Source organism: Lates calcarifer, linkage group LG21, assembly GCF_001640805.2.
Source record: "Lates calcarifer isolate ASB-BC8 linkage group LG21, TLL_Latcal_v3, whole genome shotgun sequence".
Classification (NCBI taxonomy): Eukaryota; Metazoa; Chordata; class Actinopteri; family Centropomidae; genus Lates; species Lates calcarifer.
In genome coordinates, this window is record NC_066853.1 from 15,778,426 (window position 1) to 15,797,299 (window position 18,874).

The 18,874-nt window shown below is 42.0% G+C and overlaps 1 protein-coding gene across 1 annotated transcript; it reads left to right on the forward strand.

The window, feature by feature from the left end:
- Positions 1–1,279: 1,279 nt before the first annotated feature.
- tsr1 (TSR1 ribosome maturation factor) lies at positions 1,280–9,807 on the forward strand. Its single transcript, XM_018668230.2, has 15 exons — positions 1,280–1,443; positions 2,698–2,801; positions 2,888–3,116; positions 3,276–3,410; positions 3,545–3,999; positions 4,808–4,952; positions 5,220–5,401; positions 7,709–7,923; positions 8,061–8,220; positions 8,327–8,437; positions 8,526–8,658; positions 8,783–8,899; positions 9,077–9,217; positions 9,329–9,403; positions 9,498–9,807. The coding sequence occupies exons 1-15, from the start codon at positions 1,317–1,319 to the stop codon at positions 9,674–9,676; spliced, it is 2,508 nt and encodes an 835-aa protein (XP_018523746.1). The 5' UTR covers positions 1,280–1,316; the 3' UTR covers positions 9,677–9,807.
- Positions 9,808–18,874: the final 9,067 nt, after the last annotated feature.

Sequence of the window (18,874 nt, forward strand, 5' to 3'; positions counted from 1 at the left end):
GATGTAACAGTGTACAGAAGAAACCCCTGTGGCCCCTCCTTCAAGATCAATCTCTCTCTCCAGACATCACTATCTGCCTGGTAACCCAGCCTGTACAATAACCTGTCTGTTGTAAACCCAACAAATGGCAAAGTTCTACATGGCTTTTAGAGGACTTTTGGATCTGTATAAGTGCTTCCTCTTCAGACGATGCCACATGTGACCAGTGCTTGTTGCACAATTTGAAGAATGGAGATCCTGCGGGTGACAGCAGTAAATTTGGTAGTTTTGAGCCCATAATAGCCCTGACCAAACTGCACAACAGAAAGCAGAAGAAGCTGGCCATATAAGGCTTGACTACAGACCAACTAGTGGACTCTTAATTCCAGTGTTAAATGTATAAGCACAATTTACTTTAACTGCACACGATGATGTCAGTGATGACAATGAAACAAAAATGGATGTGAAAGAAGTCTCGTTCCACATGACACGTTACACATCTGTCAGTAATGTAATTATACTATATGTATCATACTCTCCCCCCTTTTAAAGTTCCTCTCATTCCTCTCCTTTCTCTCTTTCACCTGCTCTGATTATTGATTTCTCTATTTTCTGATACCTAATAGTTTCCTAATACTTCCTCTTCAAGACCACAGCATTTGTCCTAAAAACACAGGCTACACAGGATACGCAGTTGTGCCTTTAGTTACTGCAAGAGATGAAGTCAAGGATGAGTCATTCATTGCACTTTATCCTCAGCTTGGCTAAGACAGATATTGTGTCACCATTCTTTGAACAGAAATCTGGTCGATGTTCTGATGACCACCACCTAGAGTCATTTTAGAGTGAGCAAACTGGACTTATTTTTTCTCTAAACTGGTGAAACCCATGGATTAATTGATGGTGACAGGCTACACAGGCACACAAAGAATATAGGTGACAGGAGTAGCAGGCTTTCTTACCACAACATGGGGTTAAAAGGTGCTTTGGGATACTCGCCATGGCAGTGCTATTGTTGAATGTTGCCATGTAGGAGAATTGTCTGGCTTACTTATAGAGGAATAGGGTAAAACAATGGGACCCATTGATTAAAGGATGCTGCTATGGCAATAACTTACTTTCCACCACCACTATTATCTAGTGCAGCTTATCATCTAGGCTTCCAATGTATGCAATAAACGCACTGATATAATTCAATATTTAGTAATATCAAAAAAATGTGTCCCACAAATATCAAGATGTTTACATAGTCTATTCTAAACCGGGCTTTTATTTTGAAGGAACAACTCTCCGGAAAGTCTGAAAGTCGGAAGTAAATTGCCTGGGTTGTTTCCCACATGGTGAAAATGGCTGCGAATGGGGAAAAACAACAAGGCCACAGACCCGGCATATACAAACAGAAAAATAAAGGACACAAACATGGCAAGCACCGGACGAAAGGTGAAATTGAGAGAGAGAACAAAGGTAAGCCACGTGCCATCAGAAGGTGTGTCCTTAGCTGTCTTGTGTTAGCTCGTGGCTGTAGTCGCGGCTCTGAAGACACACGTGTTGAGTTTTCTAGTGGATTCTCAGGTGGCATCAGTTCAGTAGAAAATGCGGTGCTCGAAAATTAAGTGTTTTTATACTGCTCTATAAGAAATAGAGTAAAAAAAAAAAAAAACACCCGATCGTGTGCTGCCTCTCACTTGACATGGAGTATACAACTGACCAATAGCCATTTAAAGCATGTGGGAACCAATCAGGTGCTGCAGGTATCACGGGAGAAAACTACATTTAAATTGATTTCAAATTCTTTTCATACCCAATGCATGCCTGTATTTTATCACCTCACAATTGAATTAAAATCACATAATTTCATACTATAATTATATTGTCACACTGTACGTTAGCACTGAGTTTTTGACATAGAGGTGTTTGAGGTTCATGACTACTTCAGACATGTTCACAGAGAAAGCTCTGTGCACAGAATCTGAATTAATGTCCATATGTCTTAGTCTCAAAGTAACTAACATCTGAAATCTTCATATATCAAGTAAACATGAGCTATCCATTCCAGTGTTCATGTTTGTTCTCAATGGTTAAGAGAGGTGCCTGACTGAACTCTGGTCATTTTTGAGGTAATACAATGTGGAGTTGTTTTTGTCTCACTACTTTGCATTCATGGAAACTTCTGAGAAACAAAGAAATGTGGACGCTGTTCACTGTAATTCAGTCCATTATCACAAGGACAAAACTAAGTATGGCTTCCAAAATGATCAACTGAATCAATACTTCTCTGAGAATTAAAGCAAAAATGAACATTAGAAGTGCCTTAAAGTAAAGACAGTCCTTGTTGCAGAGTTAGTGAATTGGATTGCGCCGAAATCTGCAAGTTGTTTTTGATATATTGTCCAAGTACTGTGTGTTTTTAAAGCAGCAAAGATATTGTAGACATAAATCATAACTCCAATAGCCTGCAGAAAGCCATGTGAATAACTTGTTCACAGGTTTATTGACAGCTTATAGTTACCACATGTTTTACCTCAAAGATGCATCTTCTAAACTGCAAGGTTATGGGTTTGTTTTGCAAGGTTGTCTTACAGCACAGTTTTAAACTAATGGTGCAATATTAAATTGTTACTTAAATTAATAATGTTCCAGAAAGCATAGCACAAAAGCAGAAAGTTATTAGCATTAGCATACAATGGTAATAAATCCTTGTGTTTAACTGTCACACAGGGAGAGTGTCAGTGACGGCCCTTACCAAAAAACAGAGGAAGGAGCAAAAGAAGATGGACAGGAGGCACAAAGCCAACCAGCTCCGCAGGAATAAGAAGGACATGGTAATATTCTCTTCCACGTTGAAGAACAGTTGCCCTTTAATTCCTTGAAAGGTGCTGCAGAGTTTCCATGTACCTCATCTGTTTAGGTCCTGACAGAGAAGCGACGTCTCGGCAGTAGGGACGGTCCTCCTCATTTGGTTGCTGTGGTGGCTCTCCATGCCGGAGTCGATGCTGGCGCTGTTACCAGGCTGCTCCGCGGGGAGGGCGCTGGGGGTGTTGTGCATCAGGAGCGGTGTGTCAGTGGCGTCAGTGACAGTTTTGGGCTGATCCTGCCTCGTTTTAAACAAAGGTTCACCTTCCTGAGCCACAACACAGGTATACTGGCACTTGTTCAGTTAAATGGTGTAATGTAAAATCTTGTTATAGAGTAATTTAAAATAAGTATTTAACTATCACATGTCTTAGATGTACTAATTTTGTCTGTGATGAGCATTTTATTAACTATGAAGCTTGTCTCATGGTTTCTTTGGACAGCTGACATGCACTCCCTGCTGGATGTGGCAAAGATTGCAGATAGTCTTGTATTTGTGCTGGACTCTGCTGAAGGGTGGGACAGTTATGGAGACTACTGTCTGTCCTGCCTCTTTGCCCAAGGCCTCCCCAGCCATGGTGGGTATATACCTGAAAACACTGCTGGAGCTTTCAGTCTTTTCCATTGGTTTTTATTTATTTTATACATTTGTTTTCCTTGGTGTAGACTCTCTAAGCCCTTGTCTTTCTGTCCCTGAATTTATCCCATGCAGCACTTGTGTGTCAGGGTGTGTCTGATCTCCCTGTGAAGAAGAGGGTTGAGTCCAAGAGAGCCCTGTCAAAGATCACAGAGGTCCGTTTCCCTGACGCCCGTCTCTTCCCTCTGGATTCAGAGCAGGATGCCACTTTACTTCTCAGACACCTGGGCACTCAGAGACAGAGAAAGCTTGGTTTCCGCTCCAGACGTTCCCACCTTTTGGCTCAGCATGTCACTTTTACACCCAACGGCCCTGCAGAAGGGATGGGCGGTGGACCCACCGGCCTCGGTACTCTCTGTGTCTCTGGGTACGTCCGTGGCCGTCCTCTACGGGTTGACAGATTGGTGCACATCAGTGGACACGGAGACTTTCAGCTCAGTCAGATTGATGCATCAACAGACCCTCTTCCCCTCCACTTGACAACACCCAGACCAGCAAAGCCTGGCAAGGGAGGAGATGTTGACATGTTGGTAGGTGTTTTTGGAATCAAAGTTATTGCTTTGATTTTACAGATTAAATTGCAGTTGTAGTTTCCCAGAAATAAAATGTTTTCTGACATGTATGTCATTGAGGGCACTTGTTTAATTGCATAAAATAAAACAAACACTTGAACTTGTTTTAGGTAATTCTAGGTAATTCACCACAGCAATTATCACGTCAGCCTCTATTTTCATCAATGTTATGTTGCTCTTGCATAATAATGGAGCACACTCTCCTTAGGCCTGCTTTTCAAAACGAAAACGCACAAACAAACGAGACACTTTCGAGTCATGTGGGCATTAATGGATTACTGAGATAACAGGCCTATGCTTAAAACTGTAAAAATAAATTTCAGAAAAATTTTTGGAGCAATTTCTGTTTTGTGTGCACAGTTAAATTGCAATAGTCTCACTCATATCGCAATCACCTTACAGAGACGCAATGTTTACAACAGTGTCAATGCATAGTTCAACAGAATTAACAAGTAACCATTTGGCGTGGCTTGTAACAGTCTCTTTGCCACTTTGGTTAATTCACTTGTGGTACGTATGTCATATTACTACTGCCTTTGCCAAAGAAGTTAGTCTAGTAAAATTGGGCTACCTTGTTGCTATGTGCGATGTTCGATTCCTAAAGAGGGAGCAAATTTAAGTATCACATTTTCATATTATTGTGTAATAAATGAATGTAATAAATGGCTGGCTCAAAGATGGCAAAAAGCAATTCAAGAATATAAAACTCTCCACTGTTCTTAAAAATGTTTGAGTCCGTTTACCCAGTCATCTGTGTTTCCCACAGGATGGAGGTGAAGATGAGGCTCCAGTGCGGGTGCTCATGAAAGCAGACCCATCCTGCAGGGAGAGCCTGCAGACCGAGGCTGAGGTGGATCCCATGGACGGAGAGCAGACGTGGCCGACTGAAACAGAGCTGCTGGAAGCTGAAGGTGCAGAAATGGAATTCACAAATAACAGTGTTTTTAAATGAGACAGTTGATAAAGTGAAGACACCGGTGAACCAACATAATATACTGTTCATCGTAGGGGGTGAGGCTTAACTTGTGTTAAAGCAGCCGCACCTGGTTTGACTAGATTAAACATTTTAGTAAACTCTGATGCCAGATTTACACTGATTACTGTTTCAGTTACATAAAAAACACACAGTTAAACCTACCACAATAAGACGGTATTCTAAATGTCTCTTTGCTGTGTAGAGGCCAGGAAAAACAAACGTGTGATGAAGGTTCCCAAAGGAACATCAGACTACCAGGCCACATGGATTGTTGATGAAGATGAGGAGGAGAATGGAGAGGTGGATGAAGAAAGCAGTGACGACGATGATGACGACATGATGGACGAGGCCCTGGATGGAGAGGATGAAGAGATTAACTCTCAGGTACACATTAAAGCCTTTTTTAAGACATATTAAGCCTTTATTACAGAGCGTACAAACAACAGGGAATGAAATAGGGAGATGCAACCAGGGTCATTGAGGGGACTCGAACCAGTGGCGTGAGAGTCATGGTCAGTATCTTAACCTATAAGCTAAGGGGGCCGTTTTACCTTTGTAGTTTGACAATTAAAATTTCACCTCAAGACTTCTTGCTTGAGAACAACGGTGTAAGAGTGGTGTGTGAGATCAGACCGAATGTGAGCTGAATTTAAGAGGCAGAATGATTTGCATAAGGTGTCAAGGGAAAAAAAAAACACTGCAAGACACAAACAGATGCAGGGTGACACTAAGTAAAGATGTTTTAGTCTGAAAAAATTTTTTCAATGAATGTAGAAAAAAGAGGTTTTTCATGTTAACTTTTGAAATTTGTGTGTGTGTGTGTGTGGGGGGGGGGGGGGGGGGGGGGGATGTGACAAACGCAAGCAAACATGCAATTTGTGGTGAAACTGAAAAACTGGTGATCAAATACAACTGAATAAAGTGGAGTGAAATTTGACTTTGTGTTCAGTATAGGCCTTCAAATAATGAGTATTTTTATTTTTGAGAAAGTAGAAAAATAACTAGTAATGACTAGTTGGCACCATAATTAAATAAATTACTTTTTAAAATGAATTTACATTTTTTTAGTCGATTTATCAGTTAATACTTCAGCCTGAACACACTTTTCAGGGTTAGTTTGTTCAGCTGCTTCTTGTTGTCATAGCAACAGTCTGACTACAGTCAGACAGTGTAATCATATTGAGGATGACGAGGACGGTAATCTGTGAAGAAGCTGTGAAGCCTGAATCGTCCGCGGTTCCGGTGGCTGGAGCGGTGCATACGTGACCCACAGTCAGTACACCTTTCTGCTGGGAGGCACTGTTTGTTTTCACAGTGTCTGTCTCTGGGCTGTAGTGCCAGGCTGCTCACCACAACAATAGTGTTTGGAGCAGGAGTCCCGAGAGAAGCCTCCTGTCTTCCTGTCCTGTGAAAAGAACTTCCTGCTTGGACGAAAGGAGGGGCTGACCATTTATTTATTTCCAGCGCCACTTGAAAAGAAGTCGGGGAAACTCTCTTTATGGAACGGGTTCATTACGATCCATAATTGTTATTAGCATGTGTTTGATGTCAAGGTTAGCGCACAGGAATATACGTATTTAGGAGAGGGTAACAATAGGGAAAAGAGTACTTCAAATGATAATGGTTATTATTATTATTACTGTAGCAAGGATGTTGGAAAGGTTGTGAATCAGCCCCATGCTGAGTGCATTCCCCTCATGTGTCTGGCTCCTCCTGTAATTTGCCAGTCATGGGAGCACTGTACAGCATGTCTTCTTTGATGATTCATTTCCTTATACAAATATATTTCCCTTGGAAGTTGAATTTCCAGATATTCGAAGAGTGCATGTCTGGAGATGCTGGAGGCAGTCATTTGTAGACACACTGGGAACCAAACAAAATTTAAATATATGCAAAATAAGGATTCCCATACTTTGATTCTGGCAACCCCTTATCACATTCACCCATACATACTGATTCAAATACTATTACACACAGCACAAGCCTTCTTAAAACACTGGGCTTAATGTGGCTGGGCTGGTCTTGTTTACATTTACACAATTACTTTCTATACTTAGAAACTCTTTGACTAGCACTTGTGTTCCCAACGTGATGCGTCTGGTCATTGTTGTAAAATACTGAGGCTGCAGTTTAGTAAATGAGAGAGAAAAGTTTAAAGTGTAAATGTAAGTATAAAGTTTGCTTTGTAATAGGGAAGTGCAGCAACAGTTTGGACCTTACTATTAACACAGAACAGTGAGAGAATAGCAGAGACACCCACTCATCATATGTCTGGATTTGGTGTTGTAATATGAAAAAGAACTGAACATTATAATCTCTGGGGTAACAACTATTACAACAACAGCAACAACAACAAAAACTACAAGAACTTCCAGCAATAATAATTACTACCACTGCCACCATTATTATTATTGTGAACCAACCCTATGCCTGCCAAAAACTATCCTTCTGCTTTTTCCACCATTAAAGTAACTGCCATGTGTGTAGTTTGGGGGATATTCACAAACGAGGGAGCAGGCTGTTTCTTAAAAATTGCTTGTTATGGTCACTGAAAGACATCAACCTGTTAAATAGTCCAGATACATTTGCAGTCAAAGATTCAGTGGCTTTCTCCCTTTAGGCCTTTTCTGCCGACAGGGCTCAGTGCTACAGTATATTAAGACAGATTTGCATTGTATCCTCCTTGCTCAGGACCCTGGTTCGTGTTGTGGTTCAGAAGAAGAGGAAGAGGAGGAGGAAGAGGAAGAGGTATGCTCCACAGAGAGACCTGGAGCAGATCAGCGCTATGATGAGCACATGGACGAAGCTGCAGAAGAAGAAGGCCTAAAACGCTACCGCGAGGCTCGAGCCAATGAGATGTTTCCGGACGAGGTGGACACACCCCTTGACACTCTGGCTAAAATCAGGTCAGTTCTGCTGCTTTAATGTAGGATGACAAATAAATACGCAAGTATCATGAGTTTAGGCTCGAAGGAAGACCAATTCAAAGAGAAGTTTGATACAGTTTGCTCATTACCACATTTGATCCTGCTGCTGTGTCTAGGTTTCAGCGCTACAGAGGCCTAAAAAGTTTCCGCTCGTCGCCATGGGACCCCATGGAGAACTTGCCTCTCAACTACTCACGCATTTTCCAGTTCCAGAGCTTTGAACGCACTCGCCGCCGCATACTGGCTGAGGCTGCAGCTGAGGAAGAGGGAGCCATGGTAAAAAAGAAAAAGAAAAAAAGACTCTTCATTTGTTAAATGCACATTTTGTTAGATTCTTAGATTTGTGGCTTCACTGATGACTGTACTGCTGCTCTTATTTCAGGTGGGCTGGTACGTCACACTGCACATCATTGACGTGCCTTTTTCTGTGATGGAGAGTGTCCAGTCAGGCAAACCTCTGGTGTTAGTGTCCCTCTTGCCCCATGAACAAAAGGTATGATCCACTGTCAAAATCACACTGACCGTACAGTTTTATCGTTATTGACTTTTCTGTCCCCAACATTTTGTCCACATCATTGCAGATGTCAGTGATGCACGTCTTGGTGAGGAGACACCCCGGCAACACAGAGCCGATCAAATCTAAAGAGGAGCTGGTGTTCCACTGTGGATTTCGGAGGTTCAGGGCCTCTCCCATCTTCTCTCAGCACACCTCAGGTAGAACACGTAACTCGAGCAAACATGCTCCTATATGAACCTTAATTTTGATTTGTTGTTACCCCTATTCAAAAGCAGAGTGATTGTAGGTCTGAACAATGAACTCACCTCTGCTCTTCTCCAGCTGACAAGCATAAGATGGAACGCTTTCTCCGACCAGACGCCCCCTCCGTGGTGTCAGTGTACGCTCCTATCACCTTTTCACCTGCAGGAGTCCTGCTTTTCAAACAAAGGAATGATGGTGAGATATAAAAAATAAAAGTCCTGCTTACACTTGAAAATAAGTAGATTTTATTAGTGGTCTGGCTGCCTTGATTTTAAACATCTGTCCATCCATTCTGTTGTCTGATTCTTTTATTTAATTATGCACTTAAGTTAATTCTGTAGTGGTATTTGAGCTTGTGCTGTGCCCTTCTAGGGATCCAGGACCTGGTGGCTACAGGCAGCCTGCTCAGCTGTGACCCACAGCGCATTGTGCTAAAGAGGATTGTACTGAGCGGGCACCCGTTCAAAATCAACCGCCGATCTGCAGTTGTCCGTTACATGTTCTTTAACAGGGGTGAGAGGATGCTCTCATGTTTTTCTCACAACAGCTACACAATATAGCAAAATGGTTGACTTCTCTGTGGCTTTAATTCATGGTTTATTAATTTCTCTTTTCCTGTTACAGATGATATCATGTGGTTTAAGCCAGTGGAGCTGCGAACAAAGTGGGGTCGGAGAGGCCACATCAAAGAGGCCTTAGGTGAGAAAATGCAAAAATAAAACGGTGTTAGCAGCCTCTTTAGGCAATTTTGTTGTCTACTGTGAATTCTCACGGCCATATTTTACTGTTTCAGGAACGCACGGTCACATGAAGTGTGTATTTGATAATCAGCTGCGCTCTCAAGACACTGTCCTGATGAATTTGTACAAGAGGGTGTATCCTCGCTGGACATACGACCCGTATGTGCCCTTGCCTTTACCCTGGGTGAAGAGAGAGGGCACTGTGGAGATGGACGACCAGGACATGGAATAGTGGCGGGACAACACGACAATGCAAGAAAGACACAGGACATGTAGTGACAGAAACCCTTCACATCACTGTGGTCACATGGCATTTTCACAAAGTGTAATATGTATTAAATAAAACTATTTTGATCCAAAGTATCTCCTTGTTAATCTTGAGCTACCTTGTCCCATTCTGCTTTGAAGGTTTGAGGTTGTTGCTGAATCTGTTTTGGCCAGTAGATGGCAGTGATGAATAACTATTAATATGGTCTCAACACTGTTGAGTCAAGCAACTCTCACCTTTGTTTGAAATAGGTCAAAAATATTTGTGTCACTTCCACTGAACAAAATAGCTGTGAATGTGTGTGTGTGTGTGCAGAGCACTTTATGATTAAACAATAGCGAGAGCTGTGACCACAACAACTGGCAGGTCAATAATAGTTTTTGCATTAGTCATGTATCAAACCAATTACACTGGCAACTCTTTGAAGTCATGCAGATGTGGCTTCAAGCCTGCAGCAACATTAAACAAACGTGGACAAAATCATTATATAGATAATGTTTGTGATATTTGAGGGACTTTAATCATGGAAAAAGAACTCCCAAGTTGTACTTTTAAGCAGAAATTCTTGTCCATAATCTCTCAATGAATGACTTGTGGCCTTAAAGATTTTGACAAATAGCAGCTGCCGGGTTCATTTATTTTCATAATCTTTTATCGCAAACATGCCTAAGTGGACTTAGCAAAAAAGAGGCTACCAAGATCTAATTAATCACCAGTCTTGGGATGAATTTAAAACAGTACGGAACAGCATAAAGCACAAAACACAAGACTTCTTAATCTGTTGAAACTATTTAAGCTACATGGCACCACCAACATGACATTAGTGTGAGGGCAAGAGGGGAAAAACAGCTTTAAAAATAATTATTTTCCCTGTACCCTGTGATTCATTGATGTAATTTACATGTGGTCTACCTAAAATTGTATGAACATCTAAAAATAGAAATACTGACAGTACTTTGCCTCCTACCAGTAGTATTCAACCCTCCACACACACACACACGCTCTTTCTCTCACCATGGTGGTCTTGCCCTGACCTGGAGCCTCCTTTTTAGCTCCAGTCAACACACACACACACACACACACACACACACTCAGTGACCTCGCCGTTGTTGTTTTCAAACTGAAGCTGAAATGCTGTACAGTTTTGCATCCTTCCCTGCCCCGTGCTTTCTCACTTAGGAAAACACTGATTTATGAATTGCAATATTTATCATAAAACTGAGCTCTTGCGTGCTTGCAGCAACATGATCCATCTTGGGGCTCTGTTGGGACTGCACCATAGAGGCATGCCAATATGTCTGGGAAACCAGAAGGTGAAGACTTTGGGATGGAGAGGAGAACATGATCCAAGAAATGAAGGCGAGCAAAAGTTCACTCTGTGCATTTTTATTTGATTACAGTGGAAAAAGCTGAAGAAAAAAGATAATACAATCGAGAAAGATGAATGTCTCTATTGCCCATGGGGGGCAAGCTGGGAGCTCTGGACAGTTTTGTGGTAACACTCAATTTATTTCCAACTTTACTACTTTTTTTACATGTACGAAGGCAAGGGCACAGTGATGTGTTGAACACATCTTGTTAAGGCAGAGGGGAGGGGAGTTGTGTGCACTGCTGGCCAACAGTTCATGGTGAGGGGAGGGGGAATTCAATATCCCCATGATGGAGAATGCTCTTAAAGTAACACATGTACAAAAATGGAACTGAATTTAGATGCATACACTACATTTTTCCCTGACACTATCAATTTGAAACAGATAAACATTTAGCTGCTTGGGGACCAACTGCGACGTGGTAAGGCTGAATCCAGCCGATAAGTGAAGTGTGTGTTTGGCACAGGCCACCGTCAGAAGACGTGAACGCTGGTGACTTAGTGCTGCTTGGATCAGGAATGTCTTGTGGTTCCCAGTTCACTGCCACCACACTTAGCTGGCTCCCACTGAAGATATAATGGGTGAGAGATTTTTCCGTTGGATGTGGATAAAGAAACGGAAGGAGAGAAAAGGGGCAGTGAGGGAGTGAGAGATAAGGGAAGAGCCAGTTGATGTTCAGCATGAATAAAACCAGAAGTGGTGGGAGGATGCAGTTGAAGGAATGCGAAAAGGGGGATTCATAGAATTTGGAAATTAAAATAAAAAGTTAGTGGGTGAGAGAGAGCGAGAGAGAGAGAGAGAGAGAGAGAGTGAAATGGAGGAGTGTGAGAGTCTGAGGCGGTGTGGGCGAGGGAGTAGGAGAGCGAGAGTGGCTGGCGTTTATGGATTGCAGATGTGGCGCTATGGGGTTTTGGCAGGGGCCATGCGCGCCTGAATCCTGCACCGGCTGGGTGGCACCGGGGTGAGAGGGAGGTCACTGCACCGCAGCACACAGCCCATAAAACACTAAGAGTAGTGGGGGGAAAGGAGAAAGAGAATAGGCCTCAAATACACACTAGCCTGGGCAGTAGGGGTGAGGAGATCACACTTTAGGTTCAAGCACGCACATGCATACCCAAACATCATGCATATGTTGAGTCTGGCTACAAATAAAGCTATAGGTTATTGAATAAAACTTAGTATGCAGTTTAGAGCTGATAGGTTTATGTTGCATTTGCTAAGGATGAACAATCTGTACACAGATGTAAAAAAAAAAAAAAAACACCATCCACCTCCACTTCTGTACACATTAATGCTGAATTTATTACGAGTGCAAGATTATTAAAGAGAAGCCAGCCAGCCACGTGTTCATCTAATGTCTGTTCTCTCAAGTTCATCCACCCACTGGCCTATAAATTCTGCCATTTCTCCTTCCATCCTCATCATTCCTCATTTGTCATGTAATTTACACATCTGTTATTTGTGGAATCGTTAGCTTTGGATGAGTAACTATTTATACAGACAGATAACAGTCTGTCTCACATGTCTGATGGTTGAATGTTTGTGAAAAAGGGGATGTTCAATTTATGAATTCTTTTATTTTAACTAGAGTATGGCAAAAGTATTCAAAATAAAGTGTCAAACTCAAACACACACACACACATACACAAATTTGTGCAGCCATCCTTCTTAGGACATTGTATTGACTTCCATTCATTGAGGACAGCCTCATCCAAACCCCAACCTGAACCATAACCAATTAATGCCCAACCCTAAACATAAGCAGGATTTTTGAAATGACCTTTTGCCTCATTAGGACTGGGCTTTGGTCCACATGAAGACTAACGGTCCTTAAGTGGTAACAAAAACACACAGACACACATACACACACACATCCTTGTACACCTATCTTGGTGGGGACCATCACTGACATACATTCCCAAGTCCCCAACCCTAACTTTAACCATTGCAACTGAATGTCTGACCATAACCTTAGAACCAAGTCTTAAACCTCAAACAACCATTTAAACTTGTTGTGTCCAGCATGTCCTATAGCATGTCCTATAGCAGGCTCCTGGTTTCCTGACCCCATGAATATAGTAAAACAAAACTATACACACACACACAGAAGACAAGGCATCAATTTGTAAAACTTTCTGCCTGTAGGTGATGTGAGTGTTAAAACTGTAGCAGTTTCTACTTTCCTTGCCTGTTGGAGGCAAAATTAACATATCTACGCAGATCTAAATGGCTGCTCTTATGATTTTCCTGTGCTGTGGGTTGCACATACCAACATGTGCTCATAGGTGCAATACAAGTCTGGCAAAACAGCTCCTCCTGTGGAGAATTTGCAGCCTGCTAAATGTGAAGTTTTGAGTGAGCTTGTGAGCATGTTTCTAGTTCCATTTGGTGCTTTGCATATAAAAAGTACAATACAATATTAATTCAAATAGAAATAATTCAGTAAAATTCTATTATCTCAAAAATTTAGTTATTCATGGTACTATATGTAATGTAATGTACTTTTTTTTTTTTCAACTTTTTGAAAACCGAGTGCTGATTTTGTTGTATATCACAGCATTAGTATCAAATAGTAAAACAAACTTTTACTGGCTCATGTGTTTTTGGAAATGTGATGCTTTCTACCATTTTGCCCATAAAAACCCTTAGGGGACATCTCATGCACTCAACTGTTTATATAGATGCCGCCTGACAATACTTTCGTATTAGGTCAGCTCTGTTTTTCTCTTTCTTTTGTGATATCCTTCCTTCCCTCTCTTGTTCCCCCCTTTCTCCCCCTTAGCCTGGTCCTGACTCCCTGGTTCCTGGGGCCTGGCCAAGGCGTGTGTCCCTGGAGGAGCCGGAGAGGAGATGGAGAGAGGGGGCAGCAAGGGGGTGCAGAGACCGACTCCAAAACCACAGCTGCAGCGGCCTCTCCTCTCCTCTTCTCTCCTCTCCTTTCCTCTCCTCTCCTCTAATGCCTTCCCTCCTTGCCTGGCACACTCCCCAGCTCTGCCATTAATCAGAGGGGAAGGGTATTTTAGTGCATGTGTGTTTGTGTGTGTGTGGAGAGAGATGCTGACTGTGTGAGTGGCTAACTGAGTGTTTATGTGTATCTCTGTGTGTGCTGATAGAGAGCTGGATGGGTCGGTAGTGATGGTATGGAGACCAGGATCTCACAACAAAGCTGGAGAGTTCACCCAGAGAACAAAAGCGGGAGGGAGGGAGGTTGACAGACATAAAGCCTGGTGAGCAGATTGGGACTGCCAGTGACTAAAAGGAAGAGGTAGACAGATGATCTGCAGAAGTTTTTAGCACCACAGGATGAGATCAAGATATCTAAAGATGGCCCAGACCCTGTTTGTAACTGAAATCCCTCTAATTGAGATTCTTTGGATATCTTTGGGGAGAGGTGTCGCAGCAGCACCTGTACACAACTGTAAAATAGATGCACTAGGCAAACAGTCAATGATCTGACGTGAACAAATCACAAGGTGATCCCTTCAAGGTGTATGCTCCCACTCTACTTTCTCCCCTCCAGCCCCTGATTATCCAGGTGGGAGTGAAATGTGAAAAGTAAAAAAAAGAGGGGGGGGGATAAAATTTCCAACCTGCTCTGCTCTCACCCCCGAACAGGCCTCCCAGAGTGCTTTTCTGCTGACATCACTGCACAGAGACCTGGCAAGCCAATCTCTCCCCTGCTCTACCATTCCCCTCTCCCTGCTTCCTGCCCTGATGATGTCACACACCATATGGTTTTCAGCAGTATCAAGCCGGAAAAGAGATTTAGTCAGTGGAGAGGAGAAGGAGAGAAAAGGAGGAGGGCTGGAACGGGGCACAGGTCGGACACAGAAAACAAAAGGTTCGCTCTTCCCCTTGTGTGTGCTGCGAGTGGAAGGTAGAGAGGGAGAGGAGGGAGGGGTGGGGGGGGAGGTGAGGGAGCGAGAGGGGAATGGCTGCACTGTGTGAGGCTAATGAGGAGAGACCAGGGAGCAGAGACCATGCATCGGACAGCCATGTGCAGCACAGACGCGCCCAATGCACTGGCCTGCACACAAACATGCATACACAGAGATACACACATTTATTGATACCCACACTGCAATGCAGGGGGAAGCTGGACTAAGCTAACAAGGCCATGCTGCAGCTATGTTTGACTGAAACATAGCTGATGCATATTAATGCAGGTATTTGAGCTGCCTTCAATTGCCAGAAACTTAAAGCTGCAATTATCAATATTTTCATATTAACAATGGAATATCTTTCAGCTCATTGTTTTTATTTCTTGGCAAGCTAAATAGTAAAGCTCATTATTTAGATTCAGTCTCATCTCCGTTTTCAGGTGCAACAAGTGGGCATTTTCAGTGAGAGACCTCTCGAAATCCACTATACAGTATCTGCCTAGCAACAGCGGGCAGACAGACACAGTTAGTGACTGCCTGATGAGCAAAATGGAGAATTTAGCCGCTAAAGAGTCAAGAAGAAATCATTAAAACAAAGCTAAAAGAAGAGTAGAAGATGTACTTACATTCACCAGAAACCCAACTCAATATTAATTTTAATGCTGTTATGTAACTGCTGCAAGTGCAAATAAGCAGATGTTTGCTAACAGGTTCATTGTATCAACTTAAAAGATGATAATATAGTCATTTTGTGCTAAAGCTTGTGTCCGCTGCTGTTATTCAAGCTTTTGGTTGTATCACATGATCTTCCTTAATTCCCTAATTCCCTTATTAACTGCAGAGTGCCTGAAACAAGAAATTTAAACATCTAGAATCCCATGACAACTTGGCAAATTACATCAGCTGAGGAAAATTGTGAGATACGATCAAAAACTCCAGAACAGCACCTAAATGGATCCGATGGTGAGATTGTTTTGTTTCTTGCTTCTTCATATGTATGGCAGCCCTTATCCCTTTGGTGTGAAAAGTCAACCGTTTCATTTCACTGGAGTCTAAAATATGACACTATTTCACATTCAGTGTAATGGAAATTAAACAAGTTGCAATACATCAATATGTGATGGTGTGATTCCCAGATGTTTTCAGCTATCTTGACTTCATCATGGTGACAAATGAAAAGATTCAACCTGTTGTTCTCATGGTTGGTTTAAAAAGTTTGCAAAAGTTTTGGGAAATCTCTTTGGTTTTCTTGCCGAGAGTTAGTTTAGAAGATCAATATCACTCATCATCATCAATCATGAGAGTGGCACTGATCTTCTCATTGAACTCTTGGCAAGAGAACAATAAGTGTTTTACCCTAAATGTCAAACTACAATATATATATATATAATATATTTGTTTTCTAAAAATTGTTACATTAAAACATTTCTTGTGTAAATTCACACAGCTAAACTGTGTACATTCAAACTGGAAACAACTTCATATACCACCCTTATGCAGGGCAAGATAATCAAAAATTGGGGTGGGGGAATAAAACATGGTATAGAATGAGTGTTCTCAAAACCAGAAACCATTCTGCATTCATACATGTTTTCCTTTGTGAATAAAAAACAAAAAACAAAATTGAATCTGGCTCTAATCATGGCATGATAATTGTCCATCACCAGCAGATGGGTGAACTAGAATAGCGACCAAACGCATCACAACAGCTCTGCTCATTCAAATGACATGCCTTGCACGCCTGTGCTCTAAAGCTGTCTCAAAACTGCTCATTACAATGAATTAAGAGAGGTCTGTGTGTAAATGTTGAGCCTACCGTTCAATTTTTGGTGGTGAAGGGAATCTGGAGCTGGAGGGGCGTGTGTCTGGTATGGCGGGGCGGTCACAGCAAGCATCTGGAGATATGTGTGGCCATGTCCACTGGAAAGAAAGAAGGAAAGAAAGGAAGGAAAAGAGGGATGATTGATGAGAATGAAAGAAAGAAGAGAGAGCAAAAAGGCCTTGTGTGAGTAGTTGAGAAAACTGTGGGACATTATGCTCAAATGGTCTGTCTCAAGGTGTTAAGATTACCTTTATACTGTCCTGTGTATTGTCCAGCCCTGCTCTGTTTCTCTGCTGGCAGACAAAATTGAGCAATAATAAGGTGATTGCAATACTCATCACTCAAAACCTGAATTGGAACAAGGTGGTTCTGGCCTTAGAGACACAGTGACCCTGCAACATATCTGCTCACAGATGTCTGAAAAAGTTTGGCTACAGTCATTCAGAGTATTCACCCCCTCATTGTGTCTCCATATCCACCGAGCTTCTGCAAGATATATGTCACATGTAAAACCTGTAACGTTCACACTTGGAGAAATGGTGGGAAAGGTTTGTGATTTAGAGGGTGACAGCAAACTGTTAAAGGATTTAGCCATTCAGCCTGCCTTATCTCCGGCTCTGGTTCCTCACCGAGGGTTGGTCTTTTGGGGGAAGTATAGCTCTGGGATGGGCTGCCTGGGCTGTATTCGGGCTCTCACAGCTTTGATTGAATCATTGCTTACAACCTGCAATTTGGAGGCCTTTTCAGTTCATTAAAAGTTCAGTGTTTCAGGTTTGCTGCGCTCCAAGATTACGGTATGTTAAACTGTGTTTTGACAGGCTGAAGTTTAATGTCCAGCGTAGGCCTCTGGAGGCTGATTGATTAGTGAGATAAAGTTCGTCTAGGCAGGACGACAGCTGTACCCAGAGACACACAAAGAAACAGAGATTTATCAACATTAGTTTCACAGTATTATACATTATTATACTATTAAAAAAAAAACTATATTAAAAAACCTCCTGTAAAACATAGGATACATGCCTGTTAACCATATCAAAACCATGTTATTTGCTTTTGTGTTTTCTGTTGGTTATAAGGCTAATGCATGCACATGGTTACTACCACTAACAAATCTTGTCAGTTTTCACCAAGCTATCACCCTCAGAATACAGATAAAATACATTTTATAACAGAAGATTAAAGCTTACATATGTACAGTCTATCAGGTGGCCTGTATGGAATGCAACACACGCATAAAATATTTCTTACGTTTTCAAATAGCCTTAGTTACCTTGAAAAAGAAAATGCAAAATAAATTAATATTTCAAACAATAGATAGAGCTAATGATTACATAAATACACAAGAATTCAGTCTTTGACTCAGGACTGTGAGGGTAAAACAGCACCACCGACCTTGATTTCAATGGTTTAAAAGGTGTGTAAATTTAAAGTTATGTAAAAAGACCTAACCTACCTGACATGCACCATATGACATCACTATGTGTTTCCCTTGGTGGAAAAAACTATTTTGGACCATGAATTGAAACACGCTGTCACATCCTTGATAGAACATGTCTATTCTCCCCACACAGCTCTGCCTACATCTGTCTGTGAGGTTATCACCAGTTCATCGAGAGAACATGGAAGTGAGAGACAATACCTTCCTACACGCCACCAGGCTCTCGGGGTGGCTCGGCCCGCTTCAATGAAGCAGCAGCACCTTGAACTTGGATAATTTTCGAGAGGAAGGGAGCCTGCATGCTTTATGAGATTGTCATCTGCTGTTGTGATCAAAACAAACATGAGCAGGCCTCAGTCTGGTAAGTGTTTTGCTGGATCACATCGGCTGTCTGTTGATGACTTCAGTGATGGTGAAATAATTACTTTCATCTATTTCATTCTGTGGTCTTTCAAAAGACTCTGGATGACTATGGAAAAGACTTGAAGTTGGAGGCGCTGTCTGACATAATCAGTCCAAACACAGTGGATTAAATATGGCTTAGAATTATTGTTTATAAAACGTTAATGACTCCTGCCAACTACAGTCTGCAGACAGAATAAAAATGTACTTTTTCAGACACACTGAAGCTGATTAGCAGCAGTGTACACA